Source organism: Anoplopoma fimbria, chromosome 23, assembly GCF_027596085.1.
Source record: "Anoplopoma fimbria isolate UVic2021 breed Golden Eagle Sablefish chromosome 23, Afim_UVic_2022, whole genome shotgun sequence".
Lineage (NCBI taxonomy): Eukaryota > Metazoa > Chordata > Actinopteri > Perciformes > Anoplopomatidae > Anoplopoma > Anoplopoma fimbria.
In genome coordinates this window covers 9,678,094-9,697,636 of record NC_072471.1, presented here as the reverse complement: position 1 = coordinate 9,697,636, position 19,543 = coordinate 9,678,094, and the positions used below count along the sequence as shown (strand labels likewise).

General features: G+C 41.5%; 1 protein-coding gene across 1 annotated transcript in view; it reads left to right on the top strand.

Annotated features, from left to right (window-relative positions):
* Nucleotides 1-11,944: 11,944 nt before the first annotated feature.
* The window catches only part of LOC129112456 (serine/threonine-protein kinase WNK1-like), an 84,665-nt gene continuing 77,066 nt past the window's right edge, over nt 11,945-19,543 (top strand). The window contains 2 exon segments of the mRNA XM_054624565.1: nt 11,945-12,140; nt 12,143-13,041. Of these exon segments, the coding sequence (XP_054480540.1) occupies nt 12,080-12,140; nt 12,143-13,041 (960 nt within the window). The 5' untranslated portion in view covers nt 11,945-12,079.

Genomic DNA, 19,543 nt, shown 5'->3' with positions numbered 1-19,543 from the left:
AAACACAATGCATCGTTTTTCACCTGGTACATTCATTGAAATTGCTTTTGTTGCACTCAAAATTACTCCAATTTCAGCATCAATATTCTTCTAAACACACATATACACACGCACACACACACACACACACACACACACACACACACACACACACACACACACACACACACACACACACACACACACACACACACACACACACACACACACACACACACACCAGGGTTGAATGTTTTCTTGTGGCTTTAAGATGATTACCCCCAGGAAAACATAACTTATTTTCCTGGGAAACAGGAAATTAGATTTTTAAAGCAGGACTGCACAGTCAGAAACAAGTGTGTACTCCCATTATTGGTTATTATTATTCTTTCTCAAATACCCATTACATTATAGTATATTATAATTTTTTATCCACCTGTTGAGGCCCACTCTGCACTCTAATGTTGTCTGTTTGGTTAAGCCACTTGTTGACCCACCTGCACATGTTAACATCCATTTACAGATTTTGCACTCTGCACACTTATTCTAATAAGATTTAGCTTCAGTGTATTAGAGGAAACAGCTGCTGACTGAAAAGTTTAGCCTATTTTATTACCCTATTAAGTACATTACAAGGCTAATATTTCAATCATGGTTTGGACAATGTGGCTTTGTATAAGTGCAAAATGTAGTCTACAGCACACACACACACACACACACACACACACACACACACACACACACACACACACACACACACACACACACACACACACACACACACACACACACACACACACACACACACACTAGTTCAGACAGGCACACACATGCACATAATGTAGCCCCGCAGTAATATTTCCTCAGAAAAAAAAAAAGTTAATTTTTGGGAGGAATCATTCAACCATAAGGTATTTGCAAATACTTAGCTTTAATATGATTTAATAATATTTTTCAGCTGTCTTAATATGCCCAACCCCACCCATGAGGGATTTCCATGAGGTTAAAACAGCAAAGAGTTCTTATTTGTGGTTATATCGTTTATTCCACCGACAAGCCATTATATTGAACCTTATCAAAACAAGTTTGAATCTTTACCAAACAAACCCATTTCTAATAGGACTAGATCAAAGTAGGTCATTTTCCTCTTTTCTTTAATTACCCTCCATGTTTAATCATATTTGTCTTTCTCTCCTCTCATCTCATCTCCCTCCCTCCTCCTCTCCTCCCTCAGGCATTCTCTTCTTATACAATTACACTTGTACAAAGCATGCCATATTTACCTTGCTCCTCCCCTCACAGGGAGAGAGACCTGATTTACGTACGTTAATTGCCTCCAATGTGGACTCTTACCGGAGGGATTGGGAACATGTGTAGATACATTTGGTTTGCCCTGAGGAGAGTTACGAGTTTCTACTAAGTCTGTGTAGGGAGAAGTATGTAACTGAAGAGGGAATGAGAAAAATGAGAGAGTGGTAAATGGAAGTTTACAGCAAGATCAGGTGAAATCTGTGAAACCTCCCCTCTGGACTCTTCAGTGACACTATCTGGTAAAAGGATGTACTGCTGAGTGCTGTAGCACTGATCATACTGTACAAAGTCACAACAATTAGGAACACTATATCTATATTTGAAATGTTATATTCCCTTAATCATGTTATGCATTCTTTGGATGAACCAATGCATATCCCTGTATAAATCAACTGTAGCAATATTAAAGCAAAGAAAAAAACGATTGAATCCTTAAGCTTAAGATTCTTAAGATACATAATCCGGGGTGAGGAAATGGCTGCACAGTGCTCAAATCCTGTATCACTACCACTGTGAATAAACCAGTGTTAGACAAAAGGCTAATGGTTCTGCATACTCCAGTACTTTCATTCTACTAGACTCCTCTCGAGATGCACACGCTCTGAAGGGCACGCCATGCAGTGTCAAAGAGAAGGGAAGTGACAGGTTCACTGTTGCAACATGAGATCTTATAAAACATCCTCTGGCACACAGAAACCACCGCTTACATACAGCACACACACTTAGTTACTGGCATACCAGTCATAACTCAAGTGACAAGACTGGAGTGAAGTTGTCACATAAAGGAGGAAGGAGAAAGACTTCGAAATAAGATTAATACTGCTCTTCCCCGCATCGGTAAATTCTGCTGGAGTGCCCTTGACTAAAGCACTCAACCAGCTGCTTCTTTATTTGAATTTAGTTGTAATACTGTAAGAAGCTTTTTGGTTTATGGTTGTATATACATGTGTGCAAAGCAGAGGAAGAATGATGCAGTAAGTCCGATCTTAGTCTCTAAACAAGTTAAAGGTAGTTTTATTCAAGTACTCCACAACAGCAGGTGGTTTGACTGCTTCTCCAGTTCATTTGAAATGTTTAAAGTGCTGTGTATGTTTGATATATTAGCTCCTTTGTTCTTTTTAGATTCAGAGGTAGATTAATTGAATTTGTCAGATGTTTGGATTCTGTAGCACGGAATTTGTGTTACACATGACAGGCTGCGATAAGGAAGAAAAGGAAGCAAAGAATAATGTGTGTTGAAAGATGAATTACATGCAAGACAGTCTGGGTTTAGATTGCCAGATAGATATGTAGATTTAATGGTATTATCGTTTGAGAACATTTCTCAAATACAATTAGAAAATCTATCTTCATTTTATTTTTGTTTTGTCATACCGCGCTCTCCTTGTTACTGTAAAAAACTGGGCTTTTGAATTTCTTATGATGCCTAATAATAGAATTTAAAAAATTGTAAGTAAGTGGGAGGGAGGCCTAGTTTGCTGCCTGAGGTGAGTTTCGACAAGTTCTCCCACCTGCTGAGGCCTGTGAGGAAGGGCACATTCCCAGAGGGCTGGGTCAACAAAGGGTTACACTGTCTTTAAACAGAAGAGAAGATCTTTCACTTCTCTAACCTGCAACCACACACACACACACACACACACACACACACACACACACACACACACACACACACACACACACACACACACACACACACACACACACACACACACACACACACACACACACACACACACACACACACACACACACTGACATGCACACACATATGTTCATTTGCAGACATACAAGAAACCATTGAGCATTTAACATGCAATGACAAGTTTTGACTTACACAGACAGATCTCTGAAGACACAGATATTTATCTAAAAGCCACGTGATTTACATGATCGCATGCTTGATGTGGTAGATCAGCACACGCACACTGCATAAATAGGCCTTATTTGCATTTCCCCTCTGCTCATTATTGATCATAGTCATTTGCATGTTTTGATTGCGTGTTTGATATGTGTGTGTTTGTGGGAGATCTTCAGGACCAGAAGCCGACATGTACATGCATTCTCTCAACATGCACATAGAAACCATTGTTCTGTTCTACAAACTCTGTAAATGCAAATTAATAAACTGTATTTTGAACACGGAAATGGTCAACTAAATGCAAATCTGAATTTAACATGAATTTGTTGTATTTCTTCATCACTTTGATTCGAAATAGTGCTCTCCTTCTGATGCATCCTGTTTCTGAGTCCTAAAACACTCACATGCTAACACGTTTCTTTAGAAATCATGAAATCCGTCACAGAGTTCTGTGGAAGGCGACCAAACAAGGTGGAGTTTTAATTGCAGTGTGTTTGACGGAGAGAACGATGAAACCAGGTGACACAAAAGAGCAGGAGGTTAAAATGTCCACTTATGTTTATTTCCATGTCAGTGAGTGAAAGCTTTTGTTGTCAGAAATCTCTCAGCCAATGAAATCCTTGTGTTTGGGTTGGTCACTCTAACCAGACCTGTTGCTTTCTTCAAAATACAAGTCCTGTGACCGCCTGCACCGTGGACAGCCATTTAGAAATTGCAACTGACTCAAAGGCCAAACATAACATTTAGGTTTCATGCATCATATTGACATCCAAAGTGCCTTTTAGTGCAGTGATTGCAATGCTGGAATGAGCTTCAGTTTGTCCTAGATTGTTCAAAAACATAAGCCAATGACAGCTCATTCCTGAGTCAGATACAGAATAGCATTTGCACCAGCAAAGTGTGATTCACACTGATATATTCTGCCCGCTCAGGCACATGGAAATTCACACAGAGAGCAGAATCTGTCTTTTAAGGAAGTTGTGATAGTCATAAGATTAAAGGAATATTTCAATATTTTGTGGTGTATAGCGTATTCCCTTTCTTGTCGAGAGTTAGATGAGAAGATTAATTCCACTCTGCTTTGAGAGTAGCCGTCCTATGGGTGCAACTGCTGTGTGTTCCACTTTCAGTCCTGGATACCTGGTTCTCTATGGGGGCCAAAATATGTTGCTCTAGAATTCTTGGCTAGCACTCTGTCTTCAGGTCAACCCAGGCACAGGTCCCAACACAGAGAGGAGAATAAATCCTTCAGTCTGACGGAGTAATTTCAGTCAGTTTTACAGCTTATGAAGGGAGAGGCAAAGGTGTGTGTGTGTGTGTGTGTGTGTGTGTGTGTGTGTGTGTGTGAACTGATGAACTGTTGAGGCCAAACTCCTCCAAACACATGCTTGCTGCATTCCAAGATGTTGGTGCAATTGTTGACCAATAAATGTCAATGTAAAACAACTTGATGCTCTTATATCCATGGCCCTTCTGAGTCCAATTTAATACACAGGAAGTATTCAACTTGTACAGCTAACCCTGAATTTCAGTATGCCAACATACTGTATGGTTTGACGGTATTTATACATTATTTGGTTGACAATTTGTTTGCAGTAAATTTAATATTCTTTCAATATTGTCAACCTTGCATATTGTTTTACCTCCTTAAGCGTAAGTGTAGGATAAACATGTGCAGCATGTGTGCACACAGGTAAAGAGGACACACACACACACACACACACACACACACACACACACACACACACACACACACACACACACACACACACACACACACACACACACACACACACACACACACACACACACACACACACACACACACACACACACATATACTCCATACACATTTTCAGGTAAGGAATTGAGTGAATTGCAATATTCAGAAACACACATGCTAAGATTGAACTCCTTGTAGTCATGTGGAGATCTAATACAACAAGTCTATGATCCAGTTTGTGTCCCTGCAATAAGACTAACAAACACTGGAGTTACTGAGAGTCGCAGGTATTAAAACATCACTAGCTGCTCTTTATCGTTCCAGGAGTGTTTGCTGATTGCGTAGCAGCAATATTGAGCAAATTATCTTGCTATCAACAGTGGAAGCTTAGATAACAGCCATATTTGATAAGATAAGGTCTGTCAGTAAGGTTTACAGCCCATTGGCCAGAGATGATTTTACAGCTGCTTTGGCAAAAGAGTATTTGCATGAATATCTGGAGTCTGTAGAAAGTGTGAAGCATGTTTCTTAATTAGTAAAGATACAAGGTTTTGTACAACCAAAAAGACCATTGAATGGGCTTATAAGTGGGCAAGCTGCTATTGTAAAACTCCTCTTTCATTTAATGGGAAACTAGTCATTACTCTAAACAAAAATAATAATTACATTTCATTTTGAGAAAGAAAACTCAGGTTATGTGCAAACATAGTTATCTTCAAAATGACTTTGGGACCCACTTTAATTTTGCCAAAATGAAAAAAGCAATTCACTTTTTAAAAAGGAGAACTGAAACAGTTGGATGCGTTGTAGGACGTGAATAGGTCTCAGACTGGTTGCTCTTTATTGATTTATTGGTTCACAGTGATGTCAGTGAGAGAACGTCATCCTCCAATCAGGGGATCCCTCTTTGGTGTGTTTTCATTTCAAGGGCCTTGGTGTTAAATTGTTTGGACCCCTGCAGTCAGGAACAGACAGGAAGTCCCAGGGGAGAAAAATGAACAATAGTGTGAATATATGAACTCTACCTCCTAAAATAGGAGGAAGAGTTCATATATTCACACTATTGTTCATTTTTTTTACATGTATGAGCAGGATTAAAACATTATCCTGGTCTCATATCGTTGCCAGAGGTGCTGCAGCTCAATATCAGGGTGTGTTGGATTCTAAAGTGTGCTGATGTCCGGATGTGATATGACTTTAACCCTTAGAACCAAACATGCTTATGACAGTCTCATTATATATTTCAGGTTATTCCCTGCTTTTTTTGCAAACTGCAGTTATCTGTAATAAACTAGAGAGTAAAATAATATCAACTCATATAAATATCATTTTAGGATTGTCAGACCCCTGAATCTGAAAGTGATGATGAGGTCGTCAGAGATGGATCAAGTGAAGGCCACACTTACACACACACACACACACACACACACACACACACACACACACACACACACACACACACACACACACACACACACACACACACACACACACACACTGAGAGATAAGCATAATCAGAAAGGGTAACTGTGGATGTGTCAGACGTGACACTGCAGCTGTTGAATGGATTAGGATACTGGATTCGAGTTTGTCTGCTGGCAAGATGCTGTCAAGACAACCAGAATAAACCATAATGCTTCCGGTTTGACCTGTCAACATAAAAGTCCTATTTATGAAAGTGAAGCAGCCCCTCATCTAAAGAGCCCAGTTTCAATTAAGAATAATGTGAGTTTGACTCAGTGTTACGATGGTAATTTTTTATCCTTCATTGTTTCTATATTCATATATATATGTCTAGGGAAACCACATCTATACATTTATATATATAAAGATATTTGAATCAAGAAAGTGTATTTAATTATCCAGTAAGTTCATGATGGCAGTTTCTTGAGTCAGAAAATAATTTGAATTAGTGAATGTAGGACAATAAGTAGACTTTAACAAAAAAGGAGTTTCTACAGGAACCTGATCAGTTATAACAAAATAAATAAATAAAACTCATAAACTACATTGAGTGACATTGAATGACTAGAATGACAGAATTTTTTTCAAACATGTAATACTGAATGTTTGTGAGCTCAAAACTGTTGTAACAAACCAGAAAAAAAAGGTGAGAGATGTTTCCGCTCCTTCCCCAGCTCTGTTTGTTGGACACAGCAGGGGCACAGCTGGATCTCTGTCAGATCAAACAGATGCAGACGGCCGTCTCTGCTGTCCTCAATGAAATAATAACAACAGAGGACAAATAAGAGGTGTGGCGCGAGTAAATAGCGTGAGAGCTGCTGCAGGACGTCCTCAGAAACACTCATGTGGCCTAGAAAAAAAAGAGTGATTATGTATTCAACAATAGCATTATTCTGTTGGGTGGATTTAATGTGATTATATTTTTAGTCGCTCCCAGTGGTGGAAAGTACATTTACTCACAGTAATGTACTTAAGTACAACTTTGAGGTACTTGTACTTTACTTAAGTATTTCCATTTTATGCAACTTCATACATCTACACTACAACAAGTCAGAGAGGAATATTGTTCTTTTTACTCCACTGCATTCATTTAATAGATTGTGTTACTAGTTACATTCCAGATTTAGACTGATGATACAAAATACATAAAAAAAAATACATTATGATGAACTATTATAAATAACAATAAGACTTTTTTGATCTCTTGGTGAACTTTACAAGCCTCCTGGCAGTACATACAGTAAACCATAAGCCCCACATTTATCGACTGTACCATTTAAGTACTGTGTATTTTAATTAATCAATAACTATAATTAAATATCATATACAGTACAAGTCAAAAGTTTGGACACACCTTCTCATTCAACTACTTTAAAGAATCTAAAATATAAAACATATTCTGGTTTGTTGAGCATTTGTTTGTTTACCACATAATTCCATATGTGTTCCTTCATAGTTTGGATGTCTTCAATATTAATCTACAATGTAGAAAAAAATAAAAATAAAGAAAAACCATTGAATGAGAAGGTGTGTCCAAACTTTTGACCGGCACTGTACATTATTATTTAGAAATATGTCACATAATGAGCATATTTTGTACATTAAGTACATTTCGACGCTCATACTTTTGTATTTCTACTCAGTAAGACCTCCACTGGTCGTTCCTCAACACACAGAGCTCATGAGTGTGTTATGGATGATACGTCGTGTTTCTGTTTTAATTTGAAAGAACACCCCCTTATTCCTGTATCATCCGGGTTAACTACGGTTCTCTTGACGCGGCACGTCTGCGTGAAAACCCCTGCTGCCGTCGCCTTGTCGAGTCATCGCCAGAGAAGAGCAGAGAGCAGACGGAGCCACACGTCCGATGGCTTGAAAACAGGGAATAACTGTGGATCACAGCGGATTTATTGCGCCACACCAGCCAAGAGGAGCGAAACGGCGGTCACAGGAGCAGACTGGAGGCTGCTGCGGACGAGGACAGAGCAGCCTTTGAGTAGAAACTCTTGCCTTTCGGTTGCGGCTGCAGACCCCGGACACAGACAACACGGAGACAGACTGAAGCACCGGAGCCGCCGCGACACCAGCGAGCGAACTTGGCTTCTCTGCCCGGTGGGAGGTGTCTGTCTGTCGGCTGCGGCTCGCTGGCACATACCGCTCATCGACAGGCTGTTGGAACCTCTTTTTTTTTTTTTTTTTTTTTTTTTTTTTTTTTTTTTTTTTTTGTTAAAAGGATAAGCTTGTAATCTAAGTTATGTGTTTTTGTAAATAGCTTTTTTTTCGGGGTTTGCAGCAACCAACTGTGGCTTTAATGTGACGCACTACACTGACATTTGTGCGCTGCAGAGGAGTAACAGGCTTTAAATCAAGTTGTTACCTTCATTTCCTCCGGTGACAGTTCAGCTCACACCAATGTCATAGGTAACGGTACTTTTATTTTTTTTTTTTTTTTTTTGCTTGATCATAATGCTTTAAACACATCGTGACTGGTTTGTTGCAAAGTTAACTGCATAGCCTCGTTTTCTTTTTTCTTTTTTGTGTGGAGTTCCTCAACAGGCAGCAGTGAACCCCTCACTGCTGCCTGGTTTACTGGTTGACTGTTCAGGACATGCATGTTGAGCTCGAAACTCTCTCCAGTCCAGTTAGTAACATGCACACTTTATGTTTTTACATATGTAACATGTTCACACAAGTTAAAAATAACATATTGTCATAAGTTCTCTAACGACGCATTTTCGCAGGGAACTTGAACTGCTCATGCGCTCATTAGGCTTTAATGAGAAGAACTCAATTAATTAATTAATTAATTAATTAATTAATTGTCAGCATGGACTGGTGACTTGTTGATCATTCTGATATCAAGTCCTTATATATTTGAATTATTATTATATTGCTCTTATTGATCCCCATGAGGGAAATTCGGGTGTTGCAGCAGCTCAACTACATAGAAACAGATAATAAAGCATATTATACAAATGTACAGTATATCCACATGATAATATCGATACTTTTTTAGATATACGCCATCTGCTTCTGTATGAAAAGCAAGTTCTATTATGCACTACTGGCCATGCTTGAATGTTTATCTGCATTATATTTGGCAGGGAGCCACCTAACAGAGGAAATTATACAAATATTGCATAATTACACGTGATATAAGTGCTTCAAATCAATATTGACATATTTTTTGGGCAATACATTTGATGGTTTGCAATTAATTAGTAAGACTAATCTATTTATGAAAGGACAACTGTGATTGGTCTAAGCAGCACACCTGTGATAATTATGTTTACATACTTACCTACCTAAACTAGTCAATATTTCCGTTAATTTGAATTTTAATTGTTGCACACTTTATTTTGAAATTGTAATATGCTATTATAGCTGAGTTCTCAATTTGAAATTAATATTTTTCAGTTTTCTGGCTGTTAACGTTTTGACTCTGTATGGAAGAAGACACCCCCTAGCTGTTGTCACTGTAAACAAAAACTAAACAAAACTACATGTCATTATCATAACAAATAATAGGCAGATGTTTTTTTTTCAGCAGTAATTAGTTGAATACATCACCTCTCTTTGCCCAGAGAGCAGTCAGGTGCCATTAAATGCAAAATAGGGATAATTTAAGGGGAAGTTGAAAAACCTGTAAACAACATAATTATGCAAATGGTGAAACTGCATAAAAGCTGCACAGGACAGATTTTTTTAATAAAAAACAGGTAAAAAAACCCAGCCATAAGGCACAAACCTACTGTAGCCTCTTCAGTGCTAATCCTTCACCCACGTCCCTTAATTGATGCAATATACAGGAGGCTGTGGGGCTGTTGTGCATGGTCACACTTGCTAAAAAGTGGTCATCATTCAACAGTTGGTTGATATGTGGAAGTGGTTGGTGCAGTTTTTGCAGTCTACAGAGACACTTCTAGACTATATGCAAAGTTGCTTAGTGCATTTTAAATCACAATTCATGGGGACAGATTTAATTGAAGAAACTCTAGATGACTAAATTAAAATGTGACAATTATTCGCTGGTCCCTTTGTTGCCGATAAGGCTCGTGAACACTTGTTGTCATAAACATAGATGAATGCACTGTGAATTATTTCTGACATCGCACGTCAAAGCAGCTGCTGTTCCTCTGTGCCAGTGACACTACGATAATAAGAGAGTAGGAGTCATCTGTTGGATGAAATGTGAGGAACGTCGTTATTCAGTTGACATCTTTTTTTTACCCTCTAGTCTCTCTGTAATGGAACATGACAAAGTAATACATTGTCCTCAGATATGCATTTAGGCTCTGAGTAGTGGTTCGAGCTCTGTCACTCTAAGTAGCCCCCTCCCCTCTTATGCTAAGCTGCTGAATTGCCACAGAGTAGGCTAACCTTGAGGTCAGCCCGGCGGTGGTGACTTTGGGCTAAATTTGGAGCGTGGAGCAATAAGGCGCACACTCTGCTGCATCACTCCACTGCATTAACTACACTGCATTAACTACACGGGGCAATCGGGAGGGGAAGGTTGGGATGCAGATCTCTTTCTTGTTTTACGAGCTTGAGTTGGAGATTAAAGATTGTGCTCAACCCAAGTAAAATATTCACTGATTTAAACCCCAAACAAAGACTTGTTTTGTGGGCCCAAAGTCTAACTGAAAACAACCAAATTTGGAATAATAAATTGCTAAAGACAGTGTTTTAATGAATGTGAATATTCACGTCTTTGTGCATGAAATCTTTTTATTTCCTGTCCTCATCTAGTTTCACTATTATACCAACCAAATTTCTAAGAAGCGTCCAAATGAGGGTTTGATCTCTGCTTAGTGTTTGGTGGAGCTGCAACCAAAATGTTGTGTCAGCATTTGGCTGCTTTTCATACCGCTGATCACTAGCGTAATTGTGGTAACATTTTACAGTATCTGGCAGCTATGTTCTACCAGCCCCTTTGGCAGGATACCAGTATCGTTTGAGGATCTCTTGAAGTTGGTTGGTTCAGTTAGGCAGTCAACTGAAGGCAGATGGCAATGTTTGTGATGTATGGTCAGATGTATAAAGAAAATATAGCTTCATCTTACAGCTCTCTTTCTTCTCTTGTTTTTATTTCCAGGGACAAGGGCCGACGCGGATCAAGCCGGGCCCGGCTAGGCCAGGCTAGGCCTACCTAGCCCTCTGTCTGGCCTTACCAGGCAGGCCAGCGACCTTTCCAGGGAGTCCTATCTTCAACGAGCAGAGGGGGCTTCAGCCTGTTCTTACAGAAACTTCACCAGCCCTCCATGTCAAGTTGTAACGGATTGGATTCCAATCATATTTCGTCTTATCAGCCTTTGGGAGGCCCTACTGGTCTGTTGAATCTCCTTCCATGTCGTGGATGTCCCTGTCTGGATGTTGGCAACAGGATGGATTCGGGTGTTAATTTGACGGTTGTCACCTTGTTGCAGTGCTTGCACCCCCCCTCCTTTGACTGGCTTTCGTCCTTTCCCTCCCCAATCTCAAAGCGAAAGCTCCTCCCTCTCTCCGGGGGCTTCCCTGAGCCCTGTACTGAAGGGCCTTATAGGAACTGTAGGTTGTCTTGTTGAAACGTTTGACCTTGCAAAGAGGAAGTAAAGATACCCATCGGTTTTTCATTCATCTGAGGCTGGAGAGCTTTTCATTTGAAAAAGAAGCTTGCTAGTAGAGATTTGTGACCGCATTAACACAAAAAAGTCCTTATTTATACGTACAGAATTCCTGTTTGGTTGTCTGAGCCTCGAGTAAGAATGTCTGAAAGCACTAGCAGCAGCACAGAGGTGAAATTCATTGCCCCGGCACCCCCTCCCCCTCTGCCTCCCCCTGTCCATCACCCCAGACCCCCCATAAGAATGTGAACGGCTCTTCCAGTTCAGACTTGCTCGAGGTGGAGAAGCTCAGTGTACACCCCGAGGTCCAACGTCGGCGCCACACCATGGATAGAGACTCCAAAATAGCCGAGCACCGGTTCTTCCGCCGAAGTGTCATATGTGACTCCAACGCCACAGCTTTGGACCTGCCCAGCAAAGCCGCCGTGATACTCACCTCACCACCAGACTGTGAAGGGACTTCCACCTTCTTCCTTCTGCAGCCCTCAGATCCTGGACCCGGGGCACAAGACGCTGAAGGCGGGGAGGTCCCAAGAAGTCCCAATGTGCAAAGCTCGACCCTTCAGCTTGGTCTTGGGCTCTGTGGGGCAGTTGTGGAGGGGCACATAGAAAATGCTGAGGAAGATTTAGGTGAGGGCGGTATCACGATTGCTGTTCCCACCATTAGTAGCGTTGCTCCAGAACAGAGTGCAGATGGGGTGATAAAAGAGCCGACCCCGACAGTATTGGATGTTACCAACAAACCAGAAGGCAAACCGCCTGACGCCATATTGCGTCCCAGAGGTACAGTGGACCCGCTACAGGCGGCAAAGGACGGAAAAGTGATAGAGCAAGCGGATGGGGGTGGCGTTAGTAGTCCTACAGAGGAGAAGGATAAGGAGACGGAGGAGGAGAAGGAGCTGGCCAAAGCACGGGCGGAGCAGAGGGAGGCCGAGAAACGAGTGCAAGAGGATATAGAGGAGGTGGAGACAAAAGCAGTGGGGACTTCACCAGACGGGCGGTTTCTGAAATTTGACATCGAGATTGGAAGAGGGTCCTTTAAGACCGTGTACAAGGGACTGGATACAGAGACTACAGTGGAAGTGGCATGGTGCGAGCTCCAGGTGAGTCCAGAACCCAAAATACTGTCCCCTCTTCACTATCTATGCCCCTTCTCTTTCTGTTTATCTGGTTAATCCTTTCATGCAGTGTCATTTTGTGGTTGTCCTAGAGATGTCTGGGTTCAATCCAGGTGCTGATTTTTTTTTTTTTTTTTTTTTTCGAATGATTTCTTGCATGTCTTATTTTTACCTTGAGATCGTGGAGTCACTGATGTGTGAGAACTTCCTGCTCACCCAGGTGCTCTTCTGTAGAAATGTTCACAAAGTGAGGTCACAATCTGATTGAGACTGAGGAACCGGTTCATGTTACATCCTGGATAAAGCGTGCTTTTTTTCTTTTGAGGTTTTGATGCATTTTCGATAAAGCGTGACTAGTTTATAGGGGCCGTAGTCCTGCTGTTTGAGCAGGCGGCAAAGTGCAACAGTGGAAAAACATTTTAATCAGATGCTTTCTATCAACAACATGTTTGGTTGTTATTCAGAGCAGAAACAATAAGGTGGTTCATGCTAAGAGCCTGCCCTTATAGGAATCATTTTGGTTTCAATCAATTTGTCTCACTTTTTAGTTGCTTTGCGTTTAATTGCACCCATCCTTGTGTGTCTTGAGTTAAGGTTGTGTTTTCACTGTGAGTGGATGTGATTGCTGTGCTACACTGACATCACAAAGTTGTAGTTGTTTTCCAGAGATGCTCAAACTGTTGCCAGCTCCTTTGGGACAAGTTTGTTGTTGTATAATGTCAAACATTTCTCCAAGCTTTGCCTAAATCTCTTTGGCTACTCTGTTTTTGCATGACTGACCAAATATCTGACAAGCTAGGGAGGTTATGTGCAACTCCTCAGCACCACTGTTGCTCAGGCACCTTTCTAAATACTCATGGTTTTATTTTTTTTCATTTTCACATCCCTACATGTTACAAGGGTTCAAGATTATTTTATTGTCATTGTACAACAGGGTTGCGCATCAAAATGCAGCTTTTAGTCTTAATTTGGTACATAAGAAAAACCCACAAAAAACCCCCCACAAACTTTTATTACACATGGAGGATGAATTAAAGAGTCACACAGTCTGAGAAAAAAACCTGCTCTGAAGTCTGTTGGTATGGCAGCTGATCCTTCTGTATCTCTTACCAGATGGCAGCAGCTCAGAGTCTCTGGTGTTAACGGTTGATTTTTTTTTTTTAAGTATGTATGAAAGGATGATAATGGTGCATTATATTGCCTAAATCAGTATTGAATGAAGATGATGTTCAACAATCAAGGTCCAAATAATAAAGTGTGGACGTGTGGGTTTGATGATTTTCCTGATTTGAAGTGGCAGCTTGAGATGTGTAGAATGTACGATCAGCTTTATCCTAAAGCTAAGAGAAGTTAGCTTATGACGAGAGACTTCCTTGTTCACATCCCCGGACTGCGAACTTCAGGGTACTAAAACTGTATGAGTAAAACCGTTGCATCTCTCACCTACTTGTCTCAGTTATGGTGGCGGGTTACTTCCTAGTAGCGCCAGTAGCAGAAGTAGTCTGTGGCTGTGACCAGACTGGTTGAACTGGGCTGCTCCCAATCAGCTCGATAGATGCATGAACGTTAACAAATAAGACTGAATCTTGCACAGCGTGTGAAACATGAGACAGGATGACATAGTTCACCACCGGATGTGGTTGCTGCATTATGGTGCACTGATGCAACTTCTGCACTGTGTGTGTGTGTGTGTGTGTGTGTGTGTGTGTGTGTGTGTGTGTGTGTGTGTGTGTGTGTGTGTGTGTGTGTGTGTGTGTGTGTGTGTGTGTGTGTGTGTGTGTGTGTGTGTGTGTGTGTGTGTGTGTGTGTGTGTGTGTGTGTGTGTGTGTGTGTGAAAAGAGAGAGAGGGATCAGAAGTTTGAGGAAGAGACATGTAGAGCAGTTAGATGTGGTGGTGGCTGGCGGGAATAAGGTGAAGCAAGAAGGGGGGAAAAATTGTGTCTTTCTTTGCAGCTCGTGTTGTTGACAAGTAGGCACAAAGACAAAGGTGTGTTCAATAGCTTGAGATCTGAATAACAGCTCCAGCTAGTCATGTGATATTGACTAAGCTGAGGTTTTAGTTGAGAAAGACAAGAGTGACATGAACTCATGAGGAACCGCTTGCCCTGATGAAACTCTTGATACTGTTTCGGGGAAATAGATGTACCAGATTAAAATGTTTACTTTCTGTTATTCAGCTGTTTTTCTGCACAATAACATATTATTGACACACAGAGAGTACTTTGTACGTAAAAACGATTTCCCTTTTTTTCCCCTTATGAATTGAAAGGCATGGGTAACCTAGGCCACCTTTTGTGGTCCGTTCCATCTTTTCAACATACTATTGATGAATTGATTATTATTATTGGGCGGCTGTGGCTCGAACCCCTCTACAGGCAACATGCCGAGGTGTCCTTGAGCGAGACACCTAACCCCAAAATTGCTCCCCGGGCGCTTCATTGCAGCCCACTGCTCCTCCGGGATGGGTCAAATGCAGAGAACCGAATTTCCCCGTTGTGGGACTAATAAAGGCTTAATTATTAATTATTATTATTACAGCTGGAAAAGTTGAACGAGGTGAGGCTGTGTGTAATCAAGTGTTTTCACGTGTTTGTATTTCTCAGTGTGTGGTTCTGTCCAGCGGTTGTTTCCCCTGTCATTTCCATCACAAGATGCTCCTCGAGTCCTTCTGAACCTCAGGAGCTAAAATCAGCTTCGCATGATGCCCCGCGTCAAGGAAACGCCGGTTTGTTTATCAGAAAACAAACATAGAGCGTTCTCCCTCTGTAACACATGCCTCTTTCTTTTTCTCTCTCTCTCTCTCTTGTTTCTTATTTTTCAAAAAGGCGAAACCTAGTTTTTCTTGACTGTGACAGTCTTTGTCAGCTCAGATTTAATCCTTAGACTGATTTTTGAACTTGTAATTTGGTTTAATCATCAGAAGATAAAGTCTGTGTCAAAGATGACTGAGCAACTGCTGACATGTGGCAGAATGGTGGGAGTAAAGTTACATACACACACCTATAAGGGCCAATCACATTCACACACTGGGTGGGCATGGGAACTAGAGATCTGTGGGAGTCGGAATCATCTGGAACATGTCGGTTTTTCTGTATGTGGAAACGTGTGCATGTACGTATATAAATATATATATGTGTGTTCGCCTGTGAGCGTCTTTCCATTCCTTTGACTCACCTTAATATGTTTAAATTCTGGTGTCTGTTAGTGTGTGTGTGTGTGTGTGCTTCCAGAGATAGTTCTCTGGTGTTGCGTCTTTACATTCTTTGGCATCTGATCCAAAGCAGGTTAACTTCTGTTTGCAGGAGAATGCAGAGATAGATGTAAACAGAGGAGAAGGAGGAGGAGGAGGAGGAGGAGGAGGTGGTGCCGATAGTTTGCTTAAGCTTCAGGGAAGAAATGGGCTGATGAATAGAGTGGAGTGGAGAGAATGAGAAGGAAGGTCACTCGGCTTATCTTAAGGTGACTTGTTCGGCTGGATGGTGATGACGCAGTGCTCTTGGAATGAAAGATAATAGAGAAGGGATCCGTTTTAATCTTCAGTTACTAACCTAGAAATACCTTTTAGCCTTATTGATTTCTGTTAACTATTTTAAATGACTTTAAAAGGCTTCAGTCAGGTGGGAAATAGTGAGTGACGTCAGATTTGCATGAGATAAAGTTAGGAGAGTGAGACGACCACATGAAGTAAAAGGAAGGAGAAGTAGGGCGGGAAAGGAGGGAAATTAAGTTCTATAAGAAGGCAGGGATGTCGGATGGAGGGAGGAGGGGTAAAGGTCAAAGTTCAGCCCGCCTGTGTCTGAGGCGATCACTAGGAGCCTGTCCAGCGTTAACCGTGGTGGAGGGGGGAGAGTGAGACGGAGACGGAGAGGCCAAAAGTGGGATTAAATGGAATACATTTCCAAAATAGAAAAATTGCCATTTTTGAGAACCTTTGGTAACAGGTGGTCGGAGGAGGAGGAGGAGATTAGGTGGACGGGGGAGGATCGAGTCGGTGAGGAAAGATCAGGAGCAGGAGTTCAAGGAAGAGGGAGGTGTTCGTGGAGGGAGTTCAGTCGGAGAATGGAGAAATGGGAAACATGGGTAGGAGGGCAGGGAGGAAAAAGTGGGAGAGAAAAGACAAAAGAAATGAAAAGGGTGGAGGAGGAGGAAGAGGGGGGTGGGGTAAACTGAGGACGACAAGAAGAGGGACCCCAAGTGTGTGTGTGTGTGTGTGTGTGTGTGTGTGTGTGTGTGTGTGTGTGTGTGTGTGCGACCTTAGGCTCTCTGCTCCGCTGGCATTCAAAGACCTTGAAATTTCTCCCTCAGCAGCAACACAAGGCGGATTAGCCCCCTCCTCACACACACACACACACACACACACACACACACACACACACACACACACACACACACACACACACACACACAGACACACAGACACACACACAGACACGTACGTGCTTTTGGGGCTTCAAGGCTCTCCCCCATTTCCAGCCATTCAATCAGCGCCTTGAGAGGGAAACTGGGCTTAGCATGTGCATATAGCACCAATGCAGAATGTTTGTGTTTTGTCATGAAAATCATAGGTACATTATTCTATTATAAATTACAATTTCATACTTTTTGCAAACTGCTATGATACATCACAACAGTGAAATGTTGCATTGCTAAATTGTAGCACTGTGGTCAAATCAAATCTAGCTAGGCTAATAAATATGGCTCACTCTGTCCAATTTTAGCATTGCGGCATTTTGTTTACAGTGATGACCCAATTTAACCTGGTACTGGCCTGGAATCTGTCCAAATGTTGGTAAAAAGGCCAGAGGGAGGGAGAAAAGCCACAAAATGAGGGAGAGCAGGAGGAAGGAAGAGGATATTGAGCCGTTTTTCATGAGTGTTTATCAGGCTTTTTTTTTTTTTTTTTTTTAAAGTGTTATGTCCCAAAGGCGGTTTCACTGAACAATGGTCTCTCTATTGCACTTTATCTCAAATTACAAATGCAGATTGTGAGCCTTAACAAGCTAGTACCTTTAGACTTTTTTTTTATATTAGATGTTGAAAAAATAGAATTTCCTACACGACATTAAAACAGCCTGATGCCCAGTTTCCAAACTCAAATGATACTGTTGAAACTGGTGGAGTATTACTTGTAAATATTTTGAGTCGAAGATGATACATACTAGTATAAGAGGGATAAAAAGCTGCATCCTGTAGTTTACTGAAAGACAAATATCCCCAGATAACTCCAGGGCAGCAGAGCTGAGGTGAAACAGTTAGACTTTCCAGAGGTTCACATTTCCCTGACAAAACAGCACACTGCAGCTGTGTCGAGCCCTCGGCGGAGGCTGGTTCTCTGTGCTGATTGAGTCGCTATAAAGTAGACACACACACACACACACACACACACACACACACACACACACACACACACACACACACACACACACACTGATGTCTGATGGAAACTGATTAAAACATGTTCCTTATTACCAATTAAGCTAATGTCTATCTGCATGTGAACGTACGTCTGCATGTGAGGTCGTACGTGTGCAGTGGGGGTGTGGCTGTGTGTGTGTGTGTGTGTGTGTGTGTGTGTGTGTGTGTGTGTCCACATGCTGCAGCTATCTTACGGGATTGTTAATTTATTCATATGGCTGAGCTTAACTGTTTAATAATAGAAAAGGAAATGTTTTTTTTAAAACTCAGCAGATATTTCCTGTGTTTTTAATGTGACGGACGGACGAATGGGTTTTGTGGACTGGTTGGTTGAAAAACCACCTTAAATGATAATTTATAGCTGGAATAACTAAGTTCTCTGCTGTAGTCCAGAGGGAAAATCACCACCAACAAGACAGTTGTGGGTAAATGGCTTGGGGGTTTGTACAGATTGGCCATCAATCATCATGATAACATCACCCATAAAGCTGCTGTACTCTTTCAAGTCTGCATCAGCTGTAAAACGGGCTAATGCTGCATCTGGACTTGGGAGTGTAGCAGTCGCTAGGCCAAACAAGTTTGTTTCCTGTCATGTAAACTGCTGGAATGACGGCTATATCAGAGAACTTTTTAGGAGCTGAACCTATCTTCACGCACAACATTCCAACCGATCGAACCGTCACACACACACACACACACACACACACACACACACACACACACACACACACACACACACACACACACACACACGCGAGCATGAACACACAGCCTGATGTGTAGAGTAGATATTCAAAAGGCCCTGAAGCCCAGTCAGGTTGATTCATGAGTGATAAAACCGGAAACAGCGCTGCCTGAGGTCGCCAAGTGTTCAGCTCTGGTGTTGGATAATCTGCAGATGACTGAGGATAAGAAGTAGGGCACATTGGAAACCTTTTTTTTTTCATTTTTTTTTTTTTTTTCATTGATTTCATTGCTCATTCTCTGTAAGACTCAGTCCTCCTCTTGCTTTGTCTTCGTCCCGCCACATTTGGGACTCTCGCTCTGCCTCACTCCCTCTGTGTCTCTGTCA